The 18,755-nt window shown below is 34.3% G+C and overlaps 1 protein-coding gene across 1 annotated transcript in view; it reads right to left on the bottom strand.

Annotated features, from left to right (window-relative positions):
* LOC118197978 (uncharacterized protein CG3556-like) overlaps positions 1-14,174 on the bottom strand; it is a 33,468-nt gene extending 19,294 nt beyond the window's left edge. Inside the window, exons 1-3 of the mRNA XM_035369553.2 lie at positions 14,019-14,174; positions 5,032-5,181; positions 4,802-4,939 (exon numbers count right to left, since the gene is read on the bottom strand). Coding sequence (XP_035225444.2) covers positions 4,802-4,939; positions 5,032-5,181; positions 14,019-14,085 — 355 coding nt within the window. The 5' untranslated portion in view covers positions 14,086-14,174. The remainder of the gene's footprint in view (positions 1-4,801; positions 4,940-5,031; positions 5,182-14,018) is intronic.
* Positions 14,175-18,755: the final 4,581 nt, after the last annotated feature.

Raw genomic sequence — 18,755 nt, 5'->3', positions numbered from 1 at the left:
TACGGTTACTGAATTCTACGACTCTGACCATGTTGTCGTCGATTTCTTGGGCCCTTTGTTGAAGAGTCCGTGTAGGAGCTAATTCCTCTAATTTCGAAGGATGGCACTTAATAATATGTGCTGCGCTCGTAGATTTCGTCGAAATGAATAGGACTTCGAACATTCCAAACTCAAAAAATTTTCTTCCGTAATAATCGCACTACATATAAAACACAACTTTAATTGCCAATCTTATGATATATCGGCAAAAGTGTATAACAGATGCCAGCCTATTACGCTAACGAATCATATCACTGCGCATGTCGAGTATGCATTAAATGTGTCGAGCTCCACCGAAATCCCAATGATTAACGCTATCAGGGAGCATTGTAGAAAAACAATTTACTTCAAAAAATATGTATTCTTAAAGAAGGAAAGCTTCGCAGCAGCAGGGGTGGCTTCCCTTCGAACGAAAAGGGAAACAGCTGCGCATGCGTGAAATATCTGTCGCCAAACAGCGCCAAAGCTCGAAGCCGATGTCGAAGTTCGAACAGGTTCGACGGTCACGTTTATCAAGAGTTTGAAGCTGTGTGACTCCATTTTTCCCCCTCCATATTGACGGATATAAAATCAGACATCAAACTGCGATATGGATAATGCAAGTTCAACAGCCAGTGAAAGTGAAACTTCACCTAATTTTCTTATTCATCTTAACCCGTGTTCCTCAATTTCCTGTACATGTCGCGGAGGAGAAAATCTCGCCCAGGTCCGGTACATCACAGAGATGGGGAAATTCTCGCCAACCGGTTCCGTCGCCAAATCCCTTGGCGAATTTTTTCTCTTCTTTCTAGCTAGCGACGTAGAAGACAAACTGGTTTACATTACGTCTATGGAGCCTTTCCTTCTTTACATAGACGTTCTTTGCATCTACTGCCATCAAACTTTGGGCTTCGCTCAGCTACAGATTTAAGAAAGTGTCCGCTGTATTCCGATGTGCGTGCACAGATTGATATACACCTACTTTCAAACTTTACCGTAAGCTCATATAAGCTAGCGTACTCGTGTCAATAAAATCCTGAGTTTGAGGCAACAACCCAGGCAGGATTATTTGTATCACCTCGGCATCAGAGTTTTTTCCATACAATAAGTATACACCTTGTACTTTCTTCAATATAAATGCAGTCAGTGTTTCAATCTTAGTTACATATATTTCAAACAGTTCCGCTTCTAATCTTGACGACCTATCTTACACCACGGGAAATGCTTTCATAATCATCGCGGTTTTAAATACCTTGTAACACGTGAAGTCGCCAGCGGAAAATCTGTGGTTTTAGCCATTACAAAGCTGATGCTGATAATCTTTCCTTCTTGAAATCGCACGTGTATTTCGATATTAAAATGGTCGTAATTGCTTCTCAAGTGCGGCCAGCCTTCTTCAGAATGACGCCAACCTTTTGTTTAGCCGTTAAATATTTAGTTTTATTTATGAGTGTAAAAATCGGCTTTTATTCAAATTTTGGTATGTATAACATTTTCTTATTTAATTTGTAAAACACGTATACAAAATTATCTAAATCTAGATATATGCATAAATTTATTTTTCGAATTTTGGAAAGGAGTAAAAAAAGATTTTCTAGTAAGGGTAAATGAAGGATCATTAAACATTGACATGGTAAAATTCCTAACATTTCCTATGGTGTGTAATAGTTGGTTATTTTCATAAAAGCATTTTGGAATTTAGATTCAACATTTGCTATAAGTTGAACGTCAAAGCGCTTCTTCATAAATTTTGAAAGCTCTCTTTATATTTATATCGTCCTGTATTGCAAGAGGTTTTGAATAAAGCGATAAAAAGCTTTTATGCAGCAGTCAGTATTGAATAGTCTGAATTTAATTAAAAAGAATTCGTGAAAAACAAAGTTATGGATAAAGGCCAATGAATCAAACCCTAAGTTTGTTAACAATCGAAATAATAAATTAAAACATATACCGTATATTACAGCGTATAAGTTGATTGCCCCGAGTTTCGAGAAAAATTTTCGGAAAAACAAATTTGCCGCCGCCGATGTACCTGATAAAATTACACTCGCGCTTTAGCGAATTTTTGTTTACTTCCATTTTAGCACATGGATAAAATTTTAAAATGTATACAAAATTTTCAAAGAATTTCATTCGAATCCTTCAAATTTCCATCCAAATCTGCAAATAAATCCTGAAATTTTTTTTCAGTCATTAGCGAATCATCATAAATTTCATCACTCGACTCATCACAGATAGTGTTATTATCGTCGCTTGGAAAAATTGCATCATCTTCTGTGCCCTCTTAGTTATCGGAAATGCAACACGTTTTGAATGATTTAATTATAATTTCAGCTGGAATCATGTCCCAAGCATCTTTCACCCCCGCAGTGCAGTAACACTTAGTCCAGCTTCCTAATATTGTCGATTTTGGCTTAAGAGTAAGCCAATCGGATTGTATCCATTCAGTCCAATGCTTGCGCATATTCATTTTGAACGGCTGGTTTAGGCTAACATCCAGTGTCGTAAAATGGCTGTCAGCCCTCCTGGAATAACAGAAAGTGTTGTTTTTAATTTTCTGCATGCTTTTTTACAACTTCTGAACGATGCGGTCGAAAGATATCCCAAATTAAAAGCGAAGGTTTCCCTAAAAGTGCACCTGGTTTTTGCACCATACATTTTGAAACCAATCAATTGTTAGGGTATCGTCCACCAACCATTTTCCTGGACGCGTGCAAGAACACCTGCCGAAAATGCTGTCTTTTTCGGTAACGTTTTTCGCTTGAAAATAATCATGGGAAGCAACTTATTACTGTACGGATTTTAAGTTTTACTAACGTTTACTGTCCTTTAATTTTAAAACTTTACTGTGCACTCTTGTTTATCACTTCTGGCCAGAATAAACGCGGTTAGTTTTAGTATGCAAATTGAGCTTGCAAACTGTTAAATATTTAATTTGTGGCTTTTAGCCAAGAAGGAGTTAGAGAGAGGGAGACTTCTGGCCACGCGCGCTTATTTCACACGCGCTTTTCAGTCAGTTGCTGTCCACCTTTAAGGCCAAAATTTAGTTTTCTTGATACTGAAGACGTATTGTAGTTTCCCCGCATTTTGCGTACTACATACGCGAAGGCCAATCTTAGCGCTACTAGTCTTTGCAAAGTATTTTAGCTCTTATTTAAATTTAGTTAGTTTGTAGTTCTTATTTTTTACGCTTTAGACCATAAGTGCTGGTCTTTGTATCCCGAAGTACGAGAGCAGCTGTAAACTATGAAGAAAATAAAGGATAGTAAAACCCTTCTCACTGGTGTTGTATCTTCTACACTTTTAGGAACGTAGTTTTTAGTAAACTCGCTGTTCATACTCAGGACACCACATGTTTGCCAAAGCAATTAGAAGAAATAGTAGTCCTGATGTTACCATTTGCTAAACAGGTAAGAACTAGTGTGAAACGAGTTTTCTCATGCCCAGTTGTTTTTACGTGAATTGTTTCTTCACCCTTTTTAATCAGCAGTGAAATTTTCAAGGGAGATCAAAAGTCATGGAGGTTTCATCCATGTTTACTATTTGGGACATTTCAAAATTAGTTATTTTTCTTTTTTCAATTACATACTTCTGGAAGTTTATTAATTTATCTTCGAGTTGACTCAGCAATTTCTGTGAAATTTGGTACGATGGCGCAACATAGTCCATAATGATTCATGAATCTCATGCACTAATGTTGTGATGCACGAAAAGAGTTATTTACAGGTGCAAATTCTTCATCTTTCGCGAGTTTCATGGCTCGCAAATGTATCGCAGTTCGGGTTATGACATAACCTTGCCGTCTGTACCTTTTTCCAGTTTTCGGAAAGACGTCGATCCGTGACGCAGGGCCTTTTCAGGTTTAAGAGTTTTCTTTAAATACAGGCACATTTTTCCTCCAGTCACGAATCATCTTCTCATTCACACCGAACTTACGTGATGCAATACAGTTGTTCGTACTTTCTGCAAATGAAGCTACTTTCTGTTTGAATGTCTAAGGCATTCTCTTTTGTTTTACACAACTCATTGAAAGGAGAACGTGGCTCTGAAAAGATCCGTTTTTTGTACATTCCGCTAAATCAGACATTACGAAAAGCAGGAAAAATGAAAAAATCTCGTCTACGATCAAGATAAATACACAGACCTTCGGTATGGTTACAGTTACTGATTCGATACGGTTATAATAATCAAAGACACAGATATTGTAGAGACTGAATTGCTATGTGACGTCAGATAATGAAATTAAATGGGGAGACTTTTCGAATAAACAGAAAATAAAATCGAAACAAATTTAATAAAAAAACTAATAAATAAAATGGGAAACAAATTAAAATTATGTGTTTTTTCTGTATAAATAATGTATTCAATAATCAAATTCGCTGGCGTGCGATCGATCGGCGGCGGTGTTTTTATTTTTATTTATTTATTTATTTTTAAGGTTCCGCGTATAAGTTGACCCCGTACTTCGAAGTTTGAATTTTTTTTTTCCTTAAAATTGTCATCTTATACGCAGGTATATACGGTAGTTATATTGGAATCAAAATAAGTAAAATGTCAATCAGTCATAATAATATTTTAATGGACTGGGTAGAAAGCAAAATTACTAATGACTAAACTTTGATTTAAAATGATAGAATAAAAATTTAAACTTGCAGTTTAAATTTAAATTCATAACGTGATATATTGATGTAGAACTACTTCTAAATTTCAAAAATAAAGAGAGAAAATATTACCCAATTATTGTTAAACATAGAATAGGTAACATTATTGATCTCATACATACTGCAGTTATTTTCGTCTTTTCCATGACTGCAATCTTTCGTTCCATCGCACACCCATACTTCAGGAATACATTTATCACGACCATAACGATCATAATTGGGTCTACCACAATAAAAGAAGTTTTGGGGGCACTCTCCCACTGTTTAGAAATATAACATACTAATGAGTATTCGTAAGAGATTTTCATGAACGTTTAATAGCAAACAACAAGAAACTGAAAGCTGAACTTACATCTAACTGAGCAGTAACGTTCATCGGAGCTATCTGAACAATCTGTTATTCCATCACAAAAAGAAGTTCTTTTCACACACTGATTGTTATCACATCGGAATTCTTCTCGAAGACATGGTCCATTGAAAAAAGCTTTTTGTCGAAAGTTTCCTGCATTTGTTGATAACAAAAATAAATAATTATAAAAGTAGCATTTTTCTGCATAAACTCACAAATGATTTAATAAGAATTCAAACGAAATTTTTATAAAATAAAAATTCCGTTTATTTTTATAAATCGATCGCGGTCTATGTGTCAGTCGTTAACATGGAGTTAGCGACCGTACCCCGGCGACTCAATTGGTTATCACATCTAGCGACGGTTCGTGACGGACTTTTCTGAGAAACAAGATTCTGGTACCACTGGTTTAAACAGGAGGTTTCCCAGGATAAAAAAGCTCCGCTGGAAGCGAAGTCCCGCCTTAGCTACGGAATATTAGTACCGGATGTACCGGCTACGCGGGATTTTTTAAAATCTTACCTGAAAATATATCGGCACAGCCCTTCTGAAAGCTCGCGTGATCCCAATCTCAGCGATAACTGATTACCTTTTGGTGTTCAAGTCTTTGTATTAAGTGAAAATGGTAACCTAGCTACGTGGGTTTCCTGGAAATGTGCGGGTTCTGAGAACTGTTCCTTTCGACGTCCAGTCCCCTCGTAGCGGAAACATAATATGATTGGGACATAAGATGTTATCACAGGAGAGGGCCATAGCTACACCTTGTAAGATACCATCGTTTTCAAATACGCGACCCTCGGAAAGGATGTGGGTGTTGCCATCTTGGATGACGTAATACACCACAGTTTCATTTTTATTGCAAGGCAACAACGGTTTTCCGCCACCTTGAACCAAAGCTGCTTCAAGAGTACTATACATACAGCTTTGCCTTGAACCAGACGTTTGGATTGGAACGCCACCATTCTTTTCTTTTTAGTTACATTATTTTTGCTTTCATACTTTTAATTACATTACTTTTAATCTTCGAACGTATATCTTGTTATTTAATCTGTAATTCTTTTTAATTGACTGAAACTGTAATTTACATATTTATTTTAAATAAACATTTTAATTAATTACTTTGATGTAAATTTTTCATGAACATTTCATATATATATATGTATGTCCACTGTATTTACATTTCATGTAAATCTAATGCACGTGTTTGAATGTGTAATTTTGAGACTTCTGCATGCTCGGAGCAAAGGCACTCAGCATATTATTGATGTTTTTTGCAAATACAATGAAAAATATCACTATAAAATTATATATATCATAAATTTTGATATATGCACAGTAGCGTGTGTGTATGAAGTATTGCAAAGTTACAAAATTTTGGAAATAATCCGCTTCTTCCGACTTTAATAAAAATTCCATTAGCATCAAAGTCTACATGTTAAATATGATCAAATTGCTTTGAATGGTAACAGAATTAAATTTTTAATGCATTGAATCTTCATACATTGATGTCCGACAATACAGAAACTGACTGCACATTGTAAAAGTGTATGTATACACTAGCAGCTTCGCTGCCAGCCTTCGTCTGGCTTTTAAATGTACCGGGAAAATGGCTGAAGGAAACACTAAAAGTTAAATTTAAAAACTGCGTAGAATTTTACTCTGCAGAACAACTACATATAAAAAAAAGTTATTACGTATAACAAAATTACAATGAAATAAGCAATATCTCTTAATACAAATATTAATTATCCTAATAAATAAATTAACCAACTTCCCTTTGCAAAATCTTAAGAACTCAAATGGTATAAATGTGGTTAAGAACTTTGTTTCCTAAAAGGAATCACTCAACTTTTCAATACCTTAAAAACAGTGAAATGAGCAATAAATAACATAAAAGAATACAAAAAACAAACAATTCTGAAAAGCAAAGTATAATTAATGACATTTTATCTTATATTTTCAAGAGAAAAAATTACAATGATATAATCTGTATCCCTTAATACAAATATTAATTATCCTAATAAAAAATTAACCAACTTTTCGTTGAAGAAAAAAATCATGCAAAACTTTTCAATCTCTTACAAACAGTGAAATAAGCAAATATATATATATATATATATATATTATATATATATATATATATATATAACATGAAAGAAACTCAAAAAAACAAAAAATTCCACGCAGAATTTTACTCTGCAGAACAATTTTATAAAAAAAAATGTATTATTTACATAAAAAATGACAATGATATATGCTAATCTCTTAAAAATAGTGACATAAGAAATACGATGAAAAATTGTTGCCAAACCCATATCTCTAAAAGAATGAAACTATTCAAAATGATGTGATTTCATCAAAAATCTATCAACAACAATAAGACAGGAAAATTGTTGCCAAAATCACATTTTTAAAGATGTGAGAAGTGAGAAGTGTACTCAGAAGCTTCATTTAAAAATATTTATTAAAAATACAGAATATTATCATTTTTCCAAAACTCTTTTTGTAAAAGCAGTCGCAAGGATGAAAGTTTAACGTGTCCAAAAATCAAAGAAAAATAAACTGTACATTTTTAAAAATAAACTTTTTTCGAAAAAATCCCGTTCGAAAGGTGTTAAGCTCCCTTTGTTAAATAAATTCGTATTTAATCGATTTATTGAAACACGAAATTTATTTTAAGTTCGTAAAATAGCTAAGTGCCTACGTTTCATGACGATGTGAAAATGGAGTGTGTAGAGTAAAATCTCACTTTCTTATAGCCCATTATGTCTCAAAATGACGCGATTTCATCACAAAACATAAAATAAAAAAATTCTAATTGTAATTTGGAAAAAATCGCTTCGAGGTGCACTGGATCTTGTCTAGATGGACCTATGTACCAAATTTTGTAGCCGTGGGTCTATTAGCTTACGCGCAGCGCGAACGAAAGACACACACACAGACAGACTCTTTTATTATATGTAGAGAAGAAGAAATTATAAAGATTTCACATGAATAAAAAATATACGGAAAATTATTAGCCCAGAAGGGTTATTAATTTCGTTTTGGCATTTTGTCTCTATTCACTATAAATGTTGGTTCACTTTTCAAAATGTTGCCACCAAATATTAGCCCTGCATTATATTTAAATAAATTAAATAATGAAGAATCTGCGCGAATGTAGGTATGTTTGTTGCACTGTGCAAAAACAACGGTACCTAAAGACATAAATTTTGAATATAAAGTAGTTCTCCATTCGAATATGGGCATCTGGAAGCCAAAATTCGATTTGGAATTTATTTTACTATCTATTTCGTATTTTGTAAAGCATTTATGCGTTCTTGATTAAGAAACGCAACGATTTCAAAGCGGCAATAGCAACACTGTACGGGAAAAAAAAAAGAAAAAAAAAAAAAAAAGACATTTTTATCCCCAGCGCGCGAGACTGTGTATCGGAAATTCCAAAGATATGGTCTTTAAAATTATTTTGAGATATTGCTTTTGAATTTAATTTTATGGTTTAAGTGCGAAGAACATGATATTTAATAAATAAAGGTAACACACAAAACGCTAAAAAACGCGTAATATAAAATCCGAAAGCTTCATTTTTTTTTTTTTTTTTTTTTTTTTTTTCTCTTTTCTGCACTATTAGTTTTATATTTATTTGTTATTGTTAGGTAATTTTTTTTCAATGAAATATTTTTAAATGAAAAATCTTCTACACGAAATTTAAAAAAAAAACTTTCGTGAAAACAGTGGCGTAGCTTAAAAGCACAAATGCGAGTTTAAGTGTAGTGACTGAAATTTATTTAACTACATAGGTGTGGTGATAAAAATCTTCCCCGGCTATACGAACCCCTAATAGCTTATCCGCTCATTTCAGATGTTGTTATTTCAAGGTATGTGCTCCAGACTGAGATGATTTAAAACAATAGAACTCTCCTGCTTACGGTTATAGTGAAAACATTTTGGAATTTTAGAATGGCAACACTCACATTTTTCCGGCACAAACTGATCAGCGCATGACCAATTTTTCTCTTTCATCTCTTGTGATGACACTGATCCATTGCGGTGCTCTTCTTTGCAAATGTTTCAGCCAGCAATTTTCGCCACACATGTATCGTTCCAGCGCTTTTTACGTTTTTTCAATGCGCGAATCTGTTTTCGCAGAAAAAAATATATTTCACAGTTTTATTTCATTACTGTTTGGGAAGATGCAAGCGAAAGGTGGAAGGGCAGTCTCTTAGAACTTTTACAATTTATTCCAAAATAGTCTTCAAGACGAAATACCAAATACTGCAACTGTACTTCGAATTTTCCTCACAATTGCTGTATTACTAATCGCAAGAGGAGTTTTTCTATATACAAATGTTAAGAAGCATCAAAGAGTGAGGGTCTTTTATTTAATAAATGCAAGATACAAGTCTAGAGAAGAGGAGCTGGAATGGAGACACTTCTAAAATGTTATCGACGAATTTGCTAACAGAACAGGGAAAATTACACTTTAAAATGTTGAAATTATACCTTTATTTCAAAAATCAACAATTAATTACATTTTATTTATTTCACTGTATATCGTTTTTACATTTCATAATTTTGTGTGTGTGTGTGTATAGAAAATGGCGGCCAAAGAACTAACTATGCCAAACTACTTGAAACTAGTATAATGAGTTTCGTATTTTAATGTAAATATTAAAAATGAAATTTTTAACTATTAAATCATTTTATAAATTTATTTCATTATTAATTTTAGTAGTGTAAGTTCGAGAGTTATGATTTCTAATACATTTCTTATTGAATTAATAAATTTCATCTTATAAGGTATAAAAAAAATATATTAGAAAGAAGAATCAATTTAGTTGTATACCAGTTATTAAATTACTATGTCAAAAAGTTTGGTTTAACTGTTAGTCCCGTATCGGATATTAGTACCGAAACGGTCTTTTGCGTTCAATTACTTTAATCAGAGAATCATTTCTCAAGTTGTTGCCACCAAATGTTATCGCCCAGTATTATATTTAAAAAAAAATTAAATAATGAAGAATCTGCATAAATGTTTCTCGCATTGTGAAAAAACAAAGGTACCTAGAGCCATTAAACTTTTAATAACATAATCCTACTACCGAACATCGGCGTTAGGAAGTCCGAATTTTGAACTTCGAATTTGTTTCATTATTTATTTCATATTTTGTGAAACCTTTAACGATTTTTTGATTAATGAACTCAACAATTTCAATTTTTACTCCAGCGCGCGAAACTGTCTGTCGAAAATTCTAAAGATATGCTGTGTTTAAATATTTTGTGGTTTGTGCTGTTGAATCGAATTTTATGTGGCGTAAACGTCAAGAACGTGATATTTAATAAATACACTAAACACAGAAAACTTTAACAATAAAAAGACAAAAAAAAAAAAAAAAAGGTTTTGCAAAGCTATCTTGGTGAGAAACTTGAACATTGATACCATGAACTGAGAAACGACTGGAAAAATGAAAAACAGAAATATGTATGTCAACATTTAACGCTGCATCGGGAATTCTAAAAGTATCCTGCTATGCTGTTTTTAAAATTTTTGTAATTTTGCTGTTGAATAGTACATGGTATAAGTGCAAAGAAAATAAAGTTTAATAATAAAGCTAAAAAGACAACAAAAAATGGGTTAGTACGAGTGAATGTAACAGCAGACAGCGAGCTCAGAGAAAAGGTAAAACAAACACTTTCGGGCGAGCATTAAAATCTAAAACCTTTCAGATATATTTTTTTCTTCCTTTAGATATAAACACAACACTCTTAGCGATCTTTTCCTATTATTTATTACTGCGCGCATTAGCATGCTCACGAAATTAATGTAATTTAAGTAACATAAGTAATAAATATTTATAGCGTAATAAAATACTAGAAAGCCCGGCGGTCATACGAAATGACCGCTGTTCTAGAAATTATAAACTGTAATTAAAATAATTTGTGTAAAGGTGTCTGCTAATTCAAACTGAATTAATCTGAATTAGTTTATTTACTGCACAAAATGAACTCTTGTTTAAAATGCAAAGTGTAAATACTTGATCCCACTCTGGCAAGAATACTAAATAACAAATATCCTCGTGAACAGATTCCGCGGAATAAAGATATATAATTGCAGTTGTAAACCAGTTCAAAGACAGATGATTTCCAATGCAAACAAATGTTCACGTTCCCCCTGACACGCTCAGTTTGCGTTCAGCTGAAAATTCAGTTTAAAATACAAAAGCAGATTTAATAATTTTAAAAGAAAATGCATTTATTGGCAACATTGTATTTCATATCTAGTTTTGGCAACAATAAAAGAAAATTCTGAACTTGGATTTGAAAACCAAATGTATGAGAAACCATTGGCAAGTACAGTAACGCAAGCAACCAATAAACTATCGGCGGCAAAAACTTAAGCCGCATATACAGGGTGATTATAATTAAAGTTTAAGTTTCAAAACGCTATAAAAAAAGAACCACTGATGAAAATGATGTGAAATTTGAAAGGAATGTTATTGAAGAAGGCGGAAAGCGTATGGCAGAAGAAAAAATGTAGTTTCAAAAGTTAGCAACAGATGGCGCTGTAAGCGGCAGAATCACGACGAGAAACGATAAACGATTCGTAAAACAATGGCTAAGGTAGAAGTTACACATTAAAACGCATTGAGAAATTAGAATTGTTGAATAATTTTATTTGCATGACTGTACATATCACATCGAAAGGGACAAATCGGTTTCAAGAGTTTTGCGGCGACATACCGCATAAGAACCATTCATCAAAGAAGTTCGGAACTGTCGCGAGACTGGCACAAAACATGTTCAATATGGTATCCACCGTTGTGTGCAACAAGTTGAAAGCGACAAACAGCATGTTCCGCAACGGATCGCAGTGTCTCCGGGGTGATGTTCAGAATGTGTTGCGAAATGCGTGCCTTTAATTCCGCTAAATTTGCAATTGGAGCACGGAACACAACATCCTTCAGATATCCCCACAGCCAGAAATCACACGGTGTAAGATCAGGCGATCGGGACAGCCAGGCTGTAGGGAAATGACGGCTGATAATTCGAGCATTTCCAAAATGGCGCCTCAGCAGCTGCTTCACGGGATGTGCAATGTGCAGAGGAACGCCATCTTGCATAAAAATGATTTCATCCACACATCCACGCTGTTGCAGAGCTGGAATCACGTGGTTGCGCAAAAGAGACGCATACCTCTGACCAGTGACGGTAACAGGACCGGAAGCAGCCGTCTGCTCGAAAAAATATGGTTTTAGGATGAATGATGCCGTAAAGCCACACCATACCGTGACCTTTTCAGGATGAAGTGGTACGGGGTGCGTTGCCAGTGGATTTTCTGTTGCCCATATTCGACAATTCTGGGTATTCACGTACCCTGTCAGATGGAAATGGGCTTCATCTGTCCACAAAATTTTCCACGGCCATTCATTATCCACTTCCCTGCGAGCCAGGAATTCTAACGCAAACGTCTCCCTAGCTGTCAGGTCAGGCGGAAGCAACTCCTGCACATGGCCAATTTTGTACGGATAGCATTGCAGGATGTTTCGTATAATTTTCAGCACCGTGCTCGTAGGCCTGTCCAATGTTCGGGCAATTCCTCGTGCACTGCACGGTTGCACACCACCGGCCGACCCCTCCTGTAATGCTGTGGCCACTTCTTCAACTACTGTCGAATGCACTCGTTTTCTCCCTCTACCAGATTGCACATCAAACGAACCTGTCGTTTCGAATTTTTGCATCATTTTCTTTAGACCTAAGACACTCATTGGACCAACGCTTTCTTTTATACCCTTCAGTGTACTGAATTTTTGCAGAGCTACTCTTGCACAATCATCATTCTTGTAATACAGCTTTACCAGCAGAGCGCGGTCCTGCAGTGAAACACCCATGGCGAACGTCTGAGACGCGAAATGAGGAACAGCCTGGTACCTGGCGGCTTTATAACACTGAAATTTAACTAACATTTTAATTTACGTCTTCTTCCGTTTGCAGCGCCATCTGTTGCTAACTTTTGAAACTAAATTTTTTCTTCTGCCATACGCTTTCCGCCTTCTTCAATAACATTCCTTTCAAATTTGACGTCATTTTCATGAGTGGTTCTTTTTTTATAGCGTTTTGAAACTTAAACTTTAATTATAATCACCCTGTATATAAGATAAGTACAAAAGTAATGAGTAAGGTAATAATATGATATAATGTAAATTACTATAACCATGCGCCTGACGATACACATGGTTGTAATAAGCTACTTTTGACGAATTGCAACACAAAAGTGATAATAGTTTGTAAATCCTCTGCAAGCACTGCAGTTTTGAACAAAGTTGGAAAACATATATACATTCGGAGAACCGTAATTGCAAAAAAAATTTTAAACACTGCTTTTTATTTTGCATTACGCTGAAACCTTCAGACCATTTTAGCGGACCAAGTTGTGCCAAGATATATATAAATTCGATAATTTAATTTCGGGTTAGATTAAAAATATTTTTTTAAATGCAACGTAAAGTTTCATTGATAAGGAAAATATAAACAAACACGCTCATGCGAAGATTTCGTTATGATGAATTCAACATAAGTGTAATAACATTTTTCTAAACGATATTATTAATACAAGAAATACGTAAATCGTTTTTTTAAAGTACCTTAATAACACCTTTCTTATACAAGTAATATTCAGTTTTCGTTATGAATTGCTCGCATGTACTGCACTTAAGTATTTTACATTTTCTGTTGAAGCTGGTCATATGACTGGAGTCAATATGAAAGTAATCAATAAATTTCATCACGGGTAATCGAAAATATACATTTTATGCTCCAGTAAAATAGTTAAATTGCAATGCATTTTATCCTTAAATATCCCTGGACTCCTTTGACTAAATTTCCCTTAACAAAAGTAAACTGTTTGCCAATGCCATGTACCAAGCTGTCGTTTACGTAGTGTAGAAATCTTCGGATAGAAAAATACTTATAAAATTAATTTAAAATCTTACCTGCATAAGCGCAATTAAAGAAAATTAAAACCAATGCGAAAAGTTGCGGCAGATGTCGTTGAAGCATGTCTATATTCTTTCTTCGTCGGGCAATGAATAAGTATCAAAAATGGACAGGCTTATCGGTAAAAGAAGCCGTGTCCTTAAAAGTGGCTTGAGCAATCAAATGTAAACTAAGATAATCTATCTTAGATAAATTTAGCTTAAAATGTAGACCGCAGCATTTTATGTGTGGATATTTTAAGTATGTGGATTTTGGACTCATTCATAAGATATTGCTCAGCTCTTTCGTTCCTTCTATCCGAACGGTGTTTAAAAAAAAAAAAAAAAAAAAAAAAAAAAAAAAAAATCGATTTTCCATTTTGCTATGGTTACATTCCAAAAACAGAAACTTGGTGAATTTTATTCGAGCATTTAAAGTAATTAGTGGCTAATGTTCGATCTTCTACTTTGGTACGTTGCAGGACTTGACACGACTTACTCGCATTTTGCAAATTTTACTTTCTTTTATTTCCAAAGCATTTTCTGATTAATCGGGAAAGAATCAATCAATTTTGTGACAATATAATTTTAAATGTTGAGTTCCGCGAAATATGTGTGCCGGTGTTGCCAATCAAAATGAGCAAGTATCAATTCCATCTTGATCCTTGAACTACGAGTACCTTCCACAAGGTCGATAGAACCGAAAGCTCAGTATTTTTCTTCAACATTTAATTCAAATGCTATAATAATTCCAGATTTCACTGAATGCTTAATTGACGGAAATTTAAAAAAAAATAAAAATTCTTTTGGTATCTTTAAGGGGTATCAGCAAACCCTATACCGACAATGTTAATTGGCCATTTTTGATGTACCTTTTTTCAAAATCTGCTATAGATGTACGCTTGAAATTTTTTGTGTAATTAAAGTATACCTATCTGATTATACTGAAACGAGCTTTTGAAACATTTTGAATTTTAGATTAATTTACAGAATATTTTGTTAGGCATAGTAAAAATTAGCACACATACAAAAAACAATTTTTTAATTTTTTTCCTTAATTTATCAAAAAAGCTCATTTTAGTAAATATTAGAAAACCTAATAAATAAGGAATAAAAATTTTAGATACATGTGAGCAGTAGTTCCTGAGAAAAGGTACATCGAGTATAAAAAAATCACGTTTGGAGAAAAACGCTTTTTTATGTAAAAATCCTCATTTATCAAAGCATTCGATGACAAATTTAAACTAGAACTTTTACAGTTCTAATTTTCATAGAGATTAAAGAATGGTATTTTTAGAAAGATAAAAGTGTACAGAATACGAAATGCAGAAATCCGAAATCACCATTTTTTGAAGATTTTTGGGTTCCAACAGCCCTTAAGCATAAGCTTTCAAATAAAAATTACATAAATTCGTTTTACACATATGAATTTCCAATAAAATCTAAGCCAGCGGTTCTCAATAAGAAATCAGTAACACCTTAACTAACTTCTACGCTTCAAACTTGTTATTCAGGCTTGACTTTTGCGACGTGACAATATTTAGTGGAATAACATGTCTTTAGTTGCCAATCTGATAATACAACGACAATTTTGTATAACGCACAGCAGCCAATAACGTTAACGAAGCTTGTCATTGCACATGTGTGAAGCAACTTCAAAGCTAGGGCGAGACGCTACTCTGCGAACACTCTCCTATCAGCTCATTTAGAGCTTCGACTTATCAGAGAAGGACTGTGGTTGTTTTCACTGCCTAAGGACTTTTCCTTCTTACAGTTTAATAGAATGCTATGCCATCTTTAGTTTAACATCCTGATTCCTGCTTTGCTATCTTAAGTTTTACCTTTGCTTAATTATGCCTGAAATATTTTATGCCATGTATTTTCGAGATAATTGCTTTATACCATGCCAAGACAGACAGACTGTTAATAGTTTATGCTTATCACATATGCTTATTGTTTTTTAGATTATCTGCCTTGCTATCTTGACTTCATCGCTGCCATGCTTATCTGAAGATTGATTTCCCTCGATAATGCTTATCTAGATGACGGAATACTTTGATTGTGCCTTCACTACTCAGTACCATGCGCATTATTGCTTAGGTAAAGTATGCTTTGCATTTTTCTTAATAATCACCTCCAGGAATTGATGCTTAGAGCATCATCTCTTTCTCACAACCGCAATTAGCTATGAGCGCCAGTTTTAACTACAAGTCAAGACTACGTAGTCGATGTTTGTCGTGATCTAAGTTCAAAGTTCAAAATAATAAGTTTGAAAAGACGAAGGGGTAGCTAAGAGCTAACGCACTTTTCTCCTATGCAAGAGATGGCATGGGAGAAAAGAGCGTTACCTCTTAGCTACCCCTTCATCTTTTCAAACTTGTTATTTTGAACAAGCTATTCTGTTTAACCTATCCTGTTACAGCTATTCTGAATTGGCATGGGCGGGTTCGAAACCCGCTCGTGGAGTTATTTTTAAAAATCGTGCTATTATGTAAAATGTATTCAAAGTATGTAAAATGTCATGCCAAACACGTGATTTAAAAGCTCGTTGCCACAAACACAATAAATAACTTTGAAAAAATAGGGTCGTTGCCACAAAATAAAAATGAAACTTTGGTGATGTCATTCCGTCAACGTCATCCCATCCATCCACGTCACTTCCGGTTATCATGTGATCAGTGATGACGGAGACCACGCCCCTTTTCTGTGACGTCACTTCCGTCACCTGGTCACGGTGGTTACTACTATCGATGTGTACATAGATAAAGAGAGTGTGCAATGCCATTTTTGTGCAATTCTATGACTTTTTTTTAAGTGAAAATAGTTCGATGTATACATGGATGCCAAGTTCTGCAATTCTTTGTCTGGTAAAAAAAATATTTACGGGTACCCCTTGGCGAAACTTGGTAAGCCAAAATAACAAGACAAAGAATTGCACAAACTAGGTATCCATGTGCACATCGAACTATTTTCACTTAAACATACATCAGAGATTGCACAAACTAGGCTTTGTGCACTCCCTTGAGTTTGTCCATGTACACATCAAACTATTTTCACTTCAAAAGTCAAGGAGCAGCCAACAAAAAATATATAATCTCAATAAACTACATTTTAAATCAAACAATGGAATAACATAAAAAAGGAAATTCATCTTTGCACTACACAAAGGAAATATCTAGTTACCTTATTTACGAATTCAAGTCAAACAAAATTCCTTAACAGCATCCAAACACTTCTCAAAATTATCTAAACTAGAATCTGTATACTGGCGTCGCCACATAAATTCACAAAATAAGAGTCAAATTATCCTCTGTAATGACGTTCGACCATATGCATTTCCTTCCTACAAACAGGACACCTAATAATGTCTACTAAGTAAACCTTGATTTACACAGCAGTCAAGTAATGCTCTTTTCCCCTTTCTTTCCAAATTGTACAGAAACTTCAAATTAATCTTACCACAGTCGGCAAATTTACCGTCTAAACCACGAAACAAGCAATACACTTCCTAACCAACATACATACACCACAAGCCCTTACCGCAACCAATTATGTCATAATAGGGTTTCCATAAAATACAACTACCCAGGCTACCATAAATGAAACAACAACTTGGAGATAAATGAAACAACTTCGCGATAATACAAGGGGTACCCTTAAGTCAACTCTAACCACCAATTTAAGTACAGTCAAAAGTCGTTAATTCGGACACCCATAATTCGGAATGATCTATAATCCGGACCTCAAAACTAAAACCTTTCTGCGCATGCGACGCATTGAACCATGCGCATAGGCGTTCACGCGTGCGCGTAAGACCTTTTACGACTGCTCATATGAGTGTGCGCAAGTGCAGAATACGTTTTCGCGTGCGCGTTTTATGTATAATGGACATATAAGCTAAAATTATCTAATTATCTATTTCAGTTAATGTTGATGATTGCGTTGTTCCTTAATTTTCGAATTGGATCCGGCTTATTATTTTTTGCAGACTGTAAGAGCAATTTTATAAAAGTAAGCTTAAACTTTCGATTATATCAAATAGAATTTCCGATATATATTTGTTAATATGTAAAGGATCTAAAGCGAAAGTATGTTTTGAAATCCGAAATCTGTTTATCAATTTCACGCTGCTCGGCGGGGTAAACGCGGCGGCGGGCGCGTAATGAATTGGAAGTTGATCTGTCAGCACTATCCTTATCTTCAGCGCAGATGTTTTTATTTTATTTGGCTTATAATTCCTTCCCAAATGTAGTATTTCATCTCGATATGCTCCGTCTTTGATATGATTTAAAACAAGTTCCTCGTCATTATAATTCGCTTCCGATAGCGAAGAAAGTGACAGAGGTTATCGAAAACGAAAAAATTTCGATTGACAAATTAGTCGGTGTTCTCGACACAGCAATTATAGGACTTCAACAGCGGACTTTGTAACTGAACAAGAAATTATGTCTGTTTAATAGAATTAAAGAGAAAGTATTATCACATGAACCGAAGCAAAACTTAAACAACTTACATTGAAAGAAATGTTTAATAAAGTAAACAAATAAATATTAAGCTTTTTCTTTTTGTAAATTTTCGTACCCTTTAGATTATAATTGTTCTTTATTTCATAAATTACGGTTTCATATTTTTAATTTTACAATTTCTGCATGCCATCTTACGAGATTTAAACTGATGATCTATAATCCGGAAAAATCGATAATCCGGAATCGCCGAAGTCCCGACGAGTCCGGATTAACGACTTTTGACTGTATA

This window comes from Stegodyphus dumicola, chromosome 12, assembly GCF_044657685.1.
Source record: "Stegodyphus dumicola isolate Sdum_Otavi_A_Nest chromosome 12, ASM4465768v1".
NCBI lineage: Eukaryota > Metazoa > Arthropoda > Arachnida > Araneae > Eresidae > Stegodyphus > Stegodyphus dumicola.
Note: the sequence above shows the minus strand (reverse complement) of the source record. Positions and strands in the feature narration are given on the sequence as shown.